Genomic DNA, 12,313 nt, shown 5'->3' on the forward strand with positions numbered 1-12,313 from the left:
ACAACGGTATTCTCTGCTTCTACAAATCTGACTATTTTGGAAAATTCATGTAAGTAGAATCATCTGTGACTGGCTCACTTCACTTAGCATGACGTCCTCATCCACGTTGTTGTAAATGGCAGGATTTCCTCATTTTTTAAGGCTGACTGAGAATCATAAGAAACAACCCCTGGATGGTATCCGCCCCCATTTCACTTCTAGGCTAATCTCCAGACTGCCCTTGCTGCTGAGGGCCGATCTCACAAGGTCAACCTTCTCTAAGAATAATGGTTTCTTGAGTGGAGCAGAGCCATGAACCCTACTATAAAATCAAGCCACTGCACCCTGTGTATTTTATCATTTTTGAATTCCACTTTGGAAATAATCCTAACACTTCCAAGGTCATAACTACGTAAGGATTTCCTAGTTAAACAAAACTAGCTCTCATGACCAGTCCCTCCAGATAAAGTGACACAAGACTTTAGGAGCAGAGGGTGATCTCTGTTTTACAGGTTAAGAAACAGAGAACCAGGAAAGGAAAAAGGAAGCCAGGGGAGATGCGGGAATGCCCAGTAACGACAACACCCAGTGCTGCAACACGGTTTCTGGAGTCAATTTTCCTGAGTTAGGGAACGCAGTCACATGCAGTGCAACGCCCATTGAGTTTTGACACCCAACAACAAGTGTTCGTGCTCAGAGGTGTTTTTGTGTGCTCAATATAGCCAGATAACAACTGCTTTTAAATCTTGAGTGCCTTTTCTGTCTGTTGCTATCGCAACTAATGAAAGCAATTCGGTCTATGTTTACTGATAATTTATAAGCGAGTGCAGCAAGCGAGAAGAGGTGGTGCAGTAGTTCATGATTTCTGGAGCACACATGATACTTCGAAAGACCCTATTTGCCTTACTTCGTGTTACCAACCGAGCAAGGAACACACAGCCATGTAGGTGGAGAGCCGACTCACCCTTCCCACTTCCACGAGGTTGGTGACCATGATGATGCTTGCGGTGTTTTCATGCCACACCATCCTCCAGAAGTCATAGATGGTCTCTTGCATTGGGCCTGCAGCAAAACAGAACATGGGCTTTTTTTTTTTTTTTTTTTTTTTTTTTTTTTTTTTAAATTTTGCAAGTTTGTAACTGGAAAATTTCTGGGGCTTACAAATAAACTGATGCATACCCAACTGGCAGTCCCCTCACTTTTACGGGTGGACGTGGTTCTCCTTTCTAGTGTGGATGCAAATAGGGACTCTTTCTGAAACAGCACCTATAGAAATACTGAATTTTTCATTCATGGTTGAATTTTCTCATGTCGTCAAACATATCTGCATTCGAGCTCTTTCTACCCCTCTTAAACTACTGCTGTGAAAGAAAGTTATTTCTCCATCATTTAGCTATTTATCTCCATAATACTCAAGAGTGAAATTTTAAAAAATGGATAGCATTACTCTTCCTGCTAACAACTGGCAGATATCCCAGGGAAATGGTAGATAGAATGAAATGAGCCTCTATAGGAAAAATGGCCTTTTCTTGTTTCTAATATTTTTCTTTTTCTGTGCTATCTGTCAGATTAACCTCCCCCCCACTTTTTTTTCCACCTAACTTCCAAAAGTAAGAGAGAAGTTAGACTTTTAAGTAGCTGTACTTCCTGTCCCTGAACATGATCAGCAGCTTGGGCTCAGCTCTTGGGATTGAGCATTCAAAAGCCGTTCTTATGGACTGGGAAGAAAAAGGGCAGAGAGGCATCACAAAATGCTACTTCTATAGGTACTAGGTACAGAAATTTGGAATACAAAATTTCTTTGAATCCAGATTTGTAAAAATACTAATCTCTACCTTATGCTCGTGCATATTTGAGAGTGTAAGTCACAGTAGAAGTCTTTATAAGACAAGCAGAAACGGGGCACCTGGGTGGCTCAGTTGGTTAGGTGACTGCCTTCGGCTCAGGTCATGATCCCGGACTTCCAGGATCGAGTCCCGCATCGGGCTCCCAGCCCCTTGGGGAGTCTGCTTCTCCCTCTGGCCTTCTCCTCTCTCACGGGCTCTCTCACTCATTCTCTCTCAAATAAGTAAGTAAAATTAAAAAAAAAAAAAGACAAGCAGAAATGCAAGGAAATGAGAGGAATATAACTTCAAAGGTACGAGAGTCCCATGGTATGTATGGAATCACACGACTGTTCAGGCACATGCCGGGACCAATCGTACTGTAGGATCTTGGCATTGCAGATGACTGGATTTGAAGCTCCGATATTTGGGTTTGAGATGTGCCTCTGCCTCTGTGTGATTTTGGACAAGGCAGCCACTGTGAGCTTCAGTGTCACCATCTTTCTTTATCTACATACTGATCTCAATAACGTTTCTCAGGGTTATCTAAGGATCCCCGGAGTTAACGCATACTCAGGCGTTTTGTAAACAGTGGAACATTAGAACAAACAAATGTTTAAAGGTATTTATGAGAGGTCCCTCCTCAGCTAAGGTTTGGACGCTGAGCAACGGTGGCACACCCAGGGTCCCCCTTCAGTCACCTTCCGTTCCTCTTGACCAATTATCAGCTGGTTCTTGTGTAATTCTTCTTTTCCTGCTTTACCATCAGAACCTCCTTCCCTTCTGTCCACAATGGAAGCTTCTATTGTTTCTCCTTGCTGCTCTGACCCCACTCTCACCTTTCCCAAGAAAACAGACTCCACCTCCTGATCTCTCTGCAGCTCGTCCCTTTACAGGACCCTGCACACCACCTCTCATGAAGCTGGGTCTGCCATTTCAGCCCATGTCCCTTGGCGTGTTCATGCCATTCTCCTGATGTATGGGCTGAAGATCTCAATGATTTCAATTGAAGGTTACACAGGGGACAGGTAAACATTGGATCTTCTCCATCACTACCTTTCTAGCTTGTAGATAGGAACATTCACTGTGTACTGAACAGCCTGTCATTTATTCACAAGAAAAAAAAATGTCCCGAGTCTATCTTTGTGTAAACAGATAGTCTTCCCAGCATAACCCCCAAACAAAGGGGTGGCCCAGACACTTTCCCCTTCCTTCACTAGATCCACAGACCTGTGCCACCTACTCTGAAAGTTCCAGAAACAGTTCTGATGACAATGGCTATAGGAGATGAATTAGATACTCCAGGATCATGGAAGGCGTGTGCCTGAGGAAGAGAAGATACTTCTCCCTTCAGGGCCTGACAGGAGTCACCCCAGAGACATTCCAGGCTCCAGGCAAGTTCCCACCAGCAGCTCACTTATACTTTCTGAGTTTTAGACTCCCTTGTGTTTACTTCATTTCAGTTTTCCCTAGAGGGAAACACAGATGTTACAGTTTACTACGCTTTCTGTGGCACCTTATAGACTACCTGGGACATGGCAGGAGCTCAATGAATAAATGAATTAGTCTGTATGCCTACTTATAAACTGTATTATTTATTATTAAAATATGTCTAAGTATTAAATAATATTAATATATCATATTTGTATAAATCCCCTCCTCAATGGATGTTTTGGAGATTATCAGTAGAAGCTGGAAAGCACGTTGGTTTTACTACTTGCCAATTCATTGAAGGGAGGACATCTTTTGCAAGGGTCTCTTCAGAATGACAGTGACCATCATGCAGGCCTCAGAGCGCTATGACGGAACTGCTTCCAACCATTAAGTGAGTTACTCCTCTGTTTCCTGGACTCGAGGCTTTGTATCTCAGCTCAGCTTATTTCCCTAGGTAACCAGAATGCCACCCTGGCCTCCAGTAACTGTTCTCTACCGAGGGCCACGGTTCTCAACTCTGGTTGCATATTACAATTATTGTGTAGCTTTCTAAAAAGTTCTGAGATCCCCTTGTTCCACCCACATTGCTGCAAATGGCAAGATAGCATTCTTTTTGATGGCTGAGTAATATTCCATTGTGTATGTGCACCACATCTTCTTTAGCCACTCATCTGTCAATGGATATCTGGGCTCTTTCCATAGTTTGGCTATTGTGGGCATTGCTGCTATAAACGTTGAGGTGCAGGTGCCCCTTTGAATCACTATTTTTTTTTAAAGAGTTTATCCATTTATTTGACAGAAAGATAGAGAGAACACAAGTAGGCAGAGCAACAGGCAGAGAGAGGGGGGTTGATCCCAGGGCCCTGAGATCATGACCTGAGTCAAAGGCAGCCACTTAACTGACTGAGCCACCCAGAAGCCCCTGAATCACTATGTTTGTATCCTTTGGGTAAATACCTAGTAGTGCAATTGCTGGACTGTATCAATATTTTTAACTCTTTTCCAGAGTGGCTGTACAAGCTTGCATATGCTAAGTGAAATAAGTAAGTCAGAGAAAGACAAACACCATCTGATTTCACTTGTATGTGGAATTTAAGAAACAAAACAGAGGATCATAGGAGAAGGGAGGGAAAGATAAAATAAGATTAAATCAGAGAGGGGGACAAACCGTAAGAGACTCTTAACTCTAGGAAACAAGCTGAGGGTTGCCGGAGGGGAGGTGGGTGGCGGGATGGGGTAACTGGGTGACGGACATTAAGGAGGGCACGTGATGTAATGAGCTCTGGGTATGATATGAGATTGATGAATCACAGGCCTGTACCTCTGAAACTAATAATACACTAATGTTACTTAATTGAATTTAAATAAAATAAAATAAAAATTATGAGATCCTAACCCAAAAGACTGCTTTAATTGGGCTGGAGAGGTGAGGTCTAGGTGTGTCTGCACATCAGAACCCCACACCCACAGCACCGGGACATCTGGCTCCACCTTCCATCCTCTCAGGAGGTCTCATATGCAGATGCAACGCAGAAAACCCAAGATTTGTTTGTTTTGAATCTACTGACTAGTCTAACTTTATATACCAGCAATTTGAATCCAGGAATCCCATTTCTCTCTGACTTAGAAGGAACTTCATGCATCGAATGGCGAGGAGCACGGCTACACCGGCTGGCCGAGGAGCTGAAGCAGTTAAGATGACAGGGCTGTTTTTGCTGTAGTTTTTAATGTTTACCTAACTACATATGGGTTATCTTGAAAACAAAGGGCATTTATAAGCATCAGGGGCTCATATGGTTGATGATATAAATGGCAGTCTTGATAATTTTCTTGTCTGCCGACGTAAAAAAAAAAAAAAAGAAGATTGGAATAGACTAAAAAAACAATTAAAACAGAAAAGTTAGACAAAAAAGGAAAAGACTGGGATAGAAAAATGAATTGGGTCATTGTTCTTTTCAATGCTAAAATTAGGACAGTTATCCAGAAGAACTAAAACAGCTTGGGTTAAGATCTGAAAATGAATTTGAATGCAAAGATTATTCTAAGCTGAACCCAGGAGGGAAAAAAAAAGAATAAAAACCACCATCCAAGGCGAGGGTCCTGAGTCCCCACCTCCCCTGGTGCGGATTTGCTGTGGTCTTCCTCGTCTCTTCTGCCCTTCCCACCCGCCCCCCACCGCCCCCTGCGCGGGGTACTGTGCCTCCATATTTGAAAGTAGCCCTTGCTGACACACCGTGTGACTTTCTCCCTGACCTGGTCGCAGTAGCAGTTCACCGAAAAAACTGCCCAGGGACAGGCTCTAGAGAGTCTTGTCTTCTGGGCTAATGATGCAAGATATTTTCAACAATGCTTATTCAAATTTTGTTTGAAAAAGAAAAAGGAAGGCACCCCAATTTAAGGTTTTTAGGGCCAACATTGGTCAATCCTCTTTTTCTTTTCTCTTTGAAACTAGTCAAATAATACTGAATAACATATTTCAAATTATTTCCTGAGACACGAATACATTAGGACTCAGAGACCTAGGACTTACAAAATCAAACAAGCGTGCCAGAGGCCAGGGCAGGGTAGCCTTTGTGGATCCCAATAGCCACTCCTTTTGATTTTGGCAGTTCCTGGTGGATCTGAGAGACCCTGGCCACTCGAAGCCTATAGACACATGCCTGGGATGCAAGGCCATTACCCCTGGCACCCACACCCTCATAGGGCTGAGATTTGGGGAGTTCAGTGTTCCTCTGCCTCTGATGTCAGTCTCCCAAAAGCTGGTGTGAGGACAGTAACAGGTCACTGGGGATGGCTCCAGGCTGGACAAACAACTCCTGAGACAAGGAATCTATAATAGCAGACAATGGACTCTGAAAAACCTCCCTTGTTCCAGGGACGAATGGCAGTGACCCACAGCCACAGTGACCCACAGCCATAATGACCCAAAGCCGTGGTGCCCCATAGCCCTGCTGTCTGATTTCTGCAGTTTGTGGCTGGGTGGGAGCTAGAGGCTGCTTTGGCTGTGCCTTACAGATGTTTCTGCAATAGGCAAGAAGGTTATTCTCAGCAGTCATCCCCTTGCGAGACTAAAGTATTTAAAATGTAAGGTCTTGAAATTTCAGTATCAGAACAATAATACATTCCATTTGGCTTACACGGACCTCTGCTGAGAAGAAAATGTATGCAGGGGCCATTCTGACCACCACGAAGCCTGGAAGGAACAGCGACAACAGGAAAGGTCAGGGAGGACCAGAGTGCAATGGGAAAAAAAAAAAAAAGAAAAAAAAAGAAAAGGCAATGAAAAGCATAAGTGAAAGCCATTCTGATGAGTTCTCTAGTTCATGGGAAGTGAGAGATATTTAAAATCATCATTTTAAATCTTGATAGAAGACTTGTATCTCTTCTTTTCACATTCTCATTTCTATACATTTCTGTGTTAACTAGAGCCACTGAGAGGTCAAGGTCCTTAAGCTCCCAGTGGCATATTAGTTTTTTGAAGGGAAGAAAGGTAGTACACTATCTTTCAATCGCTATCCATTGTAAATAGAAAAACGTCTGACTTCTTTGAGGGACTGTCTATATTGCCCAGGTCCCATATGAAGTATGTTATATATCTTATCTTATTCAGCTAAAAGATTTCAATCCTATATAATGAGCACTATGGTTCTCCCACATTTTACTGAGAGGACGGGAGGCTGAGGAAGTCTGGCACATCATCAGAAGGCACACGGCTAGTGGATTGTAGAGCTGACCTTTGAGGTCTACCCCACCATGTGACGCTGCCTCCATGCCAATGTCAAAAGCAACTGAGAAGGGTTCTAATTGACAGGAGTGTGTGTGTGTGTATGCGCACATGTGCGCCCAGTCATCTTAACCTGGCAAGAAGATAACAGAAGAAAACCCATGTCAACTACCTGAGACTACCTCCTTAAACATGTGTGTTTTTCTTTTCTTTTCTTTTCTTTCTTTCTTTCTTTCTTTCTTTCTTTCTTTCTTTCTTTCTTTCTCTCTCTCTCTCTCTCTCTCTCTCTCTTTCTTTCCTTCCTTCCTTCCTTCTTTCTTTTTTTTAAAATCAGGTTGACTCCTGCCTTGAAACCTCCCATGGGGCCAATGAAATCCAACTGCTTGACAAGCATGGCCAGCCCCAGCCCTCTTTCTCCACCACCCAACCTCTCCTGCGTCCTGAGCTGCCCCGACTCCGGAGCACTTCCAGAGTAGAAGCCCTCCTCCAGCTGCTATCAGCCTCTTCCTAAGCAGATGTCCGTCCCAGCCTGCAAGTCCTGCTATCTCAGCTTGGCCCAGTGAAGATGACCTCGTCAGGCAGGTGCTCCAAGACCGGAGCCATGGCTCTCTGTTTCTTTATTTACCATCAGCGGTGATGATGGTGTGTTTTTAATGAACCTATTCCTTGGTGGTCCATGAGTGTGGATCTACCCATTCAGGTCACAGTTTCTCTGTGCCCAGTGGTTCTACACCTAGCTTGCTTCCCTCGTTCATACCCCCTTGCTGGGCCCTGGTGGGGATCTGAGTGTGAATTCCGCATCTAAGGTGAGCATTCGGCTTGCTCTGTGTCAGATGCTCGTCAAGGTGTGGAAGGGATGCCAAGGTGAGTGACAGAAACACGTCCCTACTTTCAAGAGGCTTTCACCTTATATAAGGAATATATCACACTCTCACTTAAAGGGCAGTAAAGTAAGTGTCCTAAGATGCTTGAACTTCAAACTGAGCTATGTATGACTCTGGAGACACATGGAGATTCCCCATGGGGCACAGGATTAATTTTTAAAAGGATTCATTTCTAGATATTTAATTCTACGTGGATGCTACCAAACTGATCTCCCTGAGAAGGAGCCACCATGCACAGCAGTCTTTCTCACACTTAACCAAACCTTCACCCATCTCAAATACTATAATGGGGCCCTGCTCAAGTATACAACCTACAAATCTGAAGCAAAGCAATTGACTGAAAACACATGGCTTTGTGCTTTCCTTATCTGAAACAAAGCTCTGTTATGAAAAATCTGATGTTAGAAATGGGGTACATCTATTTTAAATAATGGGAAAATTTTATTTCTTAAATAATGCCATTCAATCCTGTACTTGATCATATTAGAGACTGGGGTATTTTGGTTCATGTTAGGATGCTCTGAATCAGAACACTTAAAGCAGTGGAGGCTAGAAAGTTTTACTCTTTTTTGGGGGGGGGGTACAGGGGGAGAGGGAGAGAGAGAATCTTAAGCAGGCTCCACGCTGAGCACTAAGCCCGACATGGGGCTCGATCTTACAACCCTGAGACCATGACTGCAGCTGAAATCGAGAGTCAGACGCTTTACCGACTGACCCACCCAGGTATCCCTGCCTATTCTTTCAAATGAAAGTGAAACGTTTTGCTGGTCCACCAAATTTTTCTGGATGAAACCCAGGGCTCAAAGTTTTACGTGTTTCCTTTCAGGTTAGATATGCTGTAATCCATCAATTAGTGAAAATATATTTATCACATATCATAAAATATTTATTCTAATTATATAAATCCTCATTTTATCTTGGCAAATATTTAATATTATCTATCTCCTTTTCATAAGTGGGCGCAGTGGGCTGGAAAGCGGGAGTCCAGCTACCCAAAGGCTGAGTGCAGAGGGAGTCGTAGAGCTCTCCTGTGGGATTCGGATGGACGCGTGTCTGTAGTGGAGGGACCTGTTTTATTTATTGACCCAAAACTCCAAGAAACAGGAATTTGCTGAATATGAAGATTAAAAAAGGGTAAATAAAGTGATGAGACTCTATATCGATTAATAGAGGGGAAATTTTTGAATATTTTCTCTAGACATATTAAAAAATGTTCAAATATTCCAAGGATGGTTCCCTGGGCATGCAGGTGGCTGGCAGAGACCAGCAGTGGAAATGTCCAGGCAGCGTGGCAATGGCTGGGATCCCGAGGTAGTGGCAGCGTGGCTCCAGGTGAAGCAGCACACGGAAGATGGGGGTGCGAAGGTCAGAGCAGTGGTGGGCAGGGTGACAGCCCTCCGGGTAGCCTTGACTAGCTGGTACACTCAAGGTCACCCAGTGCAGAGACGAGGCTCACATTTGAATCAGACGGGGGAAACTGAGGCTACCCTTGGAGGGGGTTTTAGATGAAACTGAGCCGGACTCTTGCTGTAACCTAGTGCACAGGAGCCCAGCGAAGCCCTGGGTTGGAAGGGGGACCTGGGAAGGGGGATGACAAAGAGGGTGAACAATTAAATGAGGCACAGGGATGAGCCCCTCGGGCTAGGTGTGATTTCTGTCGACTGTCTCATCTGTTCACCACCTCAAGTGTGTAAATTTCCATTTTAAGATGAGAAACAGGTTTGGGAGAATAAATGCCCTTGAAACTGGGATGACAACCCAGGGCAATCCAGCTGCACTTTCTAGATTTCAGAATGACCTCTGCAGACTGGTTGAGGGTGAGGCTTGTTAGTGAACGTCAGTCCTCCAACTGAGACGGACTGGCCCCAGATGTGGGAAGAGGGGCTGTACTCGGTGTGTGGTACACACTGAACGGTGAAAGTACAGACGGAAGGGGCGGGGGCAAAGTAGCTGCAGGAGTCCTTGCCCTGGGCACTGGCCTGGTTTGGGCTTGGTCAAGTCCTTCAGCATCCAGTTCACTCCATTAGCACTGAAGACCATTGAAGGTGGAATTCAGATACGGAAAAAGATGAGCCTAGGATTTATGCATTTATTTTAAAGCTCTTGCTCATAAATAAAAGGGTCCTAAATTTTTGATCCATTATTGTTATTGTTACTGCTGGCAATAATCTAGAATAAGTATCATGAAGTCAGTCATTCAACATTCAGAGCGTTAGATGTCCCTTCAGTGGTTTCTGAGTCAGTTTTTATTACAAAACTTTATGTGATTTCTCAATATGATTGTTCCATAACACGTCTATAATTTTACATTTAGTAGCTTTTCATTTGTGCAGTAGTGAAATGTAAAAGGTAAAATATGCCACCACGTTTCACAGACTGAATCTGCCTCGTGTGTCACAAAAGAGATTATGGTGACACAGAAAACACTCGGCTTCTGCATTAATAAACCTTAACAACACTTATTTGATAGGTGCATTTGCTCTTCCCTGAGGCTACTTATGTTAAAGCATGGAGTTTTTATGAATAATTTTTGGTATCAGCTGCAGAAAGTGGAAACCAAAGTTGAGATGGCTGGGTGCACGAGATGTGATTTGCTCATTTTCCTGAATTGCTAAGAATATCCGTCCCCTCACCTCCCAGAAATTACCATTTAAAAGAAACAATATAAATCAGCTAAGGAATTAGGAGCAAATGCTGAGGATTGTTCTATGATGGGGAAAACATGAGAATATTTAACTTAAATTCAGAAATATAACTAGTAGCATGTTAAAATAGGGTTTCTAAGGATAGATCTTACGTGAAGCACCCTCCCTGTCCAGAATTACAGGGTTCGGAATGTTCACCAGTCTACTGGAATTTTCATTTAGTGACAATAAAAGAGAAAATAGGCGTTGGAGCTATAATAAAATAGACCTTTTAAGAAGTAGTGTCAAAAGTGATGACTTAAATAAGGACATTAAATAGTGTTTTCAGCTAATAATTTCAGTGGTTCGCACACAAAGATAAACCCTTTCTTACTCTGGAGTAGGCTTTCCCACTGTGAGTCTTTTCCCTTTGCCTGGCCCACTCATGGGAGCAGCTACTTGCCAATTACCCCGTCTGTTCTAAATTGGCTCACAGGTGTGCGTTCTTCTTATAACTGAAAACCAGGCACACACTTCCTGCCATTCCCATTAGTAACATTTCCCCTCAAACACATAATCCACATGTTGATGTTTACACTTGACTCATACCCTTCCCTAAAATTGTCCTTTCAGACCGAAATGAGAGAGTGTGCCAACATCGACTGTGCAAATATTTGTGGCTCTCCCTAGATGATCCGTTACATGGAACGTTGGTTTCCAGGTACATTACTAGAACATATGCAATCCTGATTGGACACCAAAAGGTCATGTCAGATTTAATTAAGAGAAAATTGGTACAAACCAAACACTAATAGACAGGCTGCATGCAGATTCTCAAAAAGCCCAGGAAGCCTCTGTCTGTGGATTAAGTCATAACCCTTCAGACATTGTCTCTGTTTTGGTTAATAACGTGCCTTTTGTCTTATTCATTTATTCGATTAAAATAGTTATAAAATATTTTTAAAAAAACCTCTAAAGAATAATATACTAGATACTCGTGGCTATGTCTTAATAAAGACACATTTAATCAATACCCATTTTCTGCCTAAGAAATATAAGGCACTTGGTATTTTAAAATTCTAGTTTCTCCCTTCCCATTTTTCACATTCATATTGCTTAGTACTTTAGTTCCAATGTGAGTTCATTCTACCTCGATTAGTCATTATTGTAATTCCTTCTTTTCTGTTGTGAATTTTTATATACCCTCACCGTTTTTACTGTGGTTTTCCCTAGTTCATCTTTGTTAGGATAAACTTCCTGCCTTTCCACACACCATTCTTAACTATGTCTCAAGTGACAGCAAAAATAGATGAAGAAGCCCATTTTTTAAAAAAGTAAACTGGAAAAAAAATAAAAAAGTAAACTGGAAACAAAATGAGTCAAGTATTCTGAGTATATTCTTCCTTTCCCCTACCAGGAATTTTAAGACCTTTAAACAAGGAAATAAATGAAAATAGTGGCTTTGAGAACAAAGTTTGTCATAATATTTTTAGAAGTTTTCTTTTTCCTTAAACAAAAGCTCCATGTGTTAAAATTAACTAAAATAAAGCACTTAAAAATAAAAATCTGTAAGATCACCCTTAGGAGTCTTTAAATAAGTGATTTCTGACACACAAACACATACATACCTTTAACCATTTAGATACATTAGTGTAGTGATAAAATCCCAAATAAAGATTAAAAAATAAAGTCATTCAAAAAATAACTATGATGGCTTCCATACCACATATGACGTACGATGGCCTAAATTACAATTGTGGGTTTTGTTAAAAAGAAGAACACCAACATATTTTTATCTATGAAAATGTTGGCACCAAACTCAAAACTAAAAAGTTTTTGGAAGTG

General features: G+C 42.3%; 1 protein-coding gene across 10 annotated transcripts in view; it reads right to left on the minus strand.

Annotated features, from left to right (window-relative positions):
- The window catches only part of PTPRM (protein tyrosine phosphatase receptor type M), a 776,839-nt gene that overhangs the window by 53,216 nt on the left and 711,310 nt on the right, over nucleotides 1–12,313 (minus strand). For all 10 annotated transcript variants that reach the window (XM_045065755.1, XM_045065757.1, XM_045065756.1 and 7 more), the window contains one exon: nucleotides 944–1,041. In XM_045065755.1, coding sequence (XP_044921690.1) covers nucleotides 944–1,041 — 98 coding nt within the window. The remainder of the gene's footprint in view (nucleotides 1–943; nucleotides 1,042–12,313) is intronic.

Source organism: Mustela putorius, unplaced genomic scaffold (genome assembly GCF_011764305.1).
Source record: "Mustela putorius furo isolate JIRA1106 unplaced genomic scaffold, ASM1176430v1.1 tig00003858_pilon_pilon_pilon, whole genome shotgun sequence".
Classification (NCBI taxonomy): domain Eukaryota; kingdom Metazoa; phylum Chordata; class Mammalia; order Carnivora; family Mustelidae; genus Mustela; species Mustela putorius.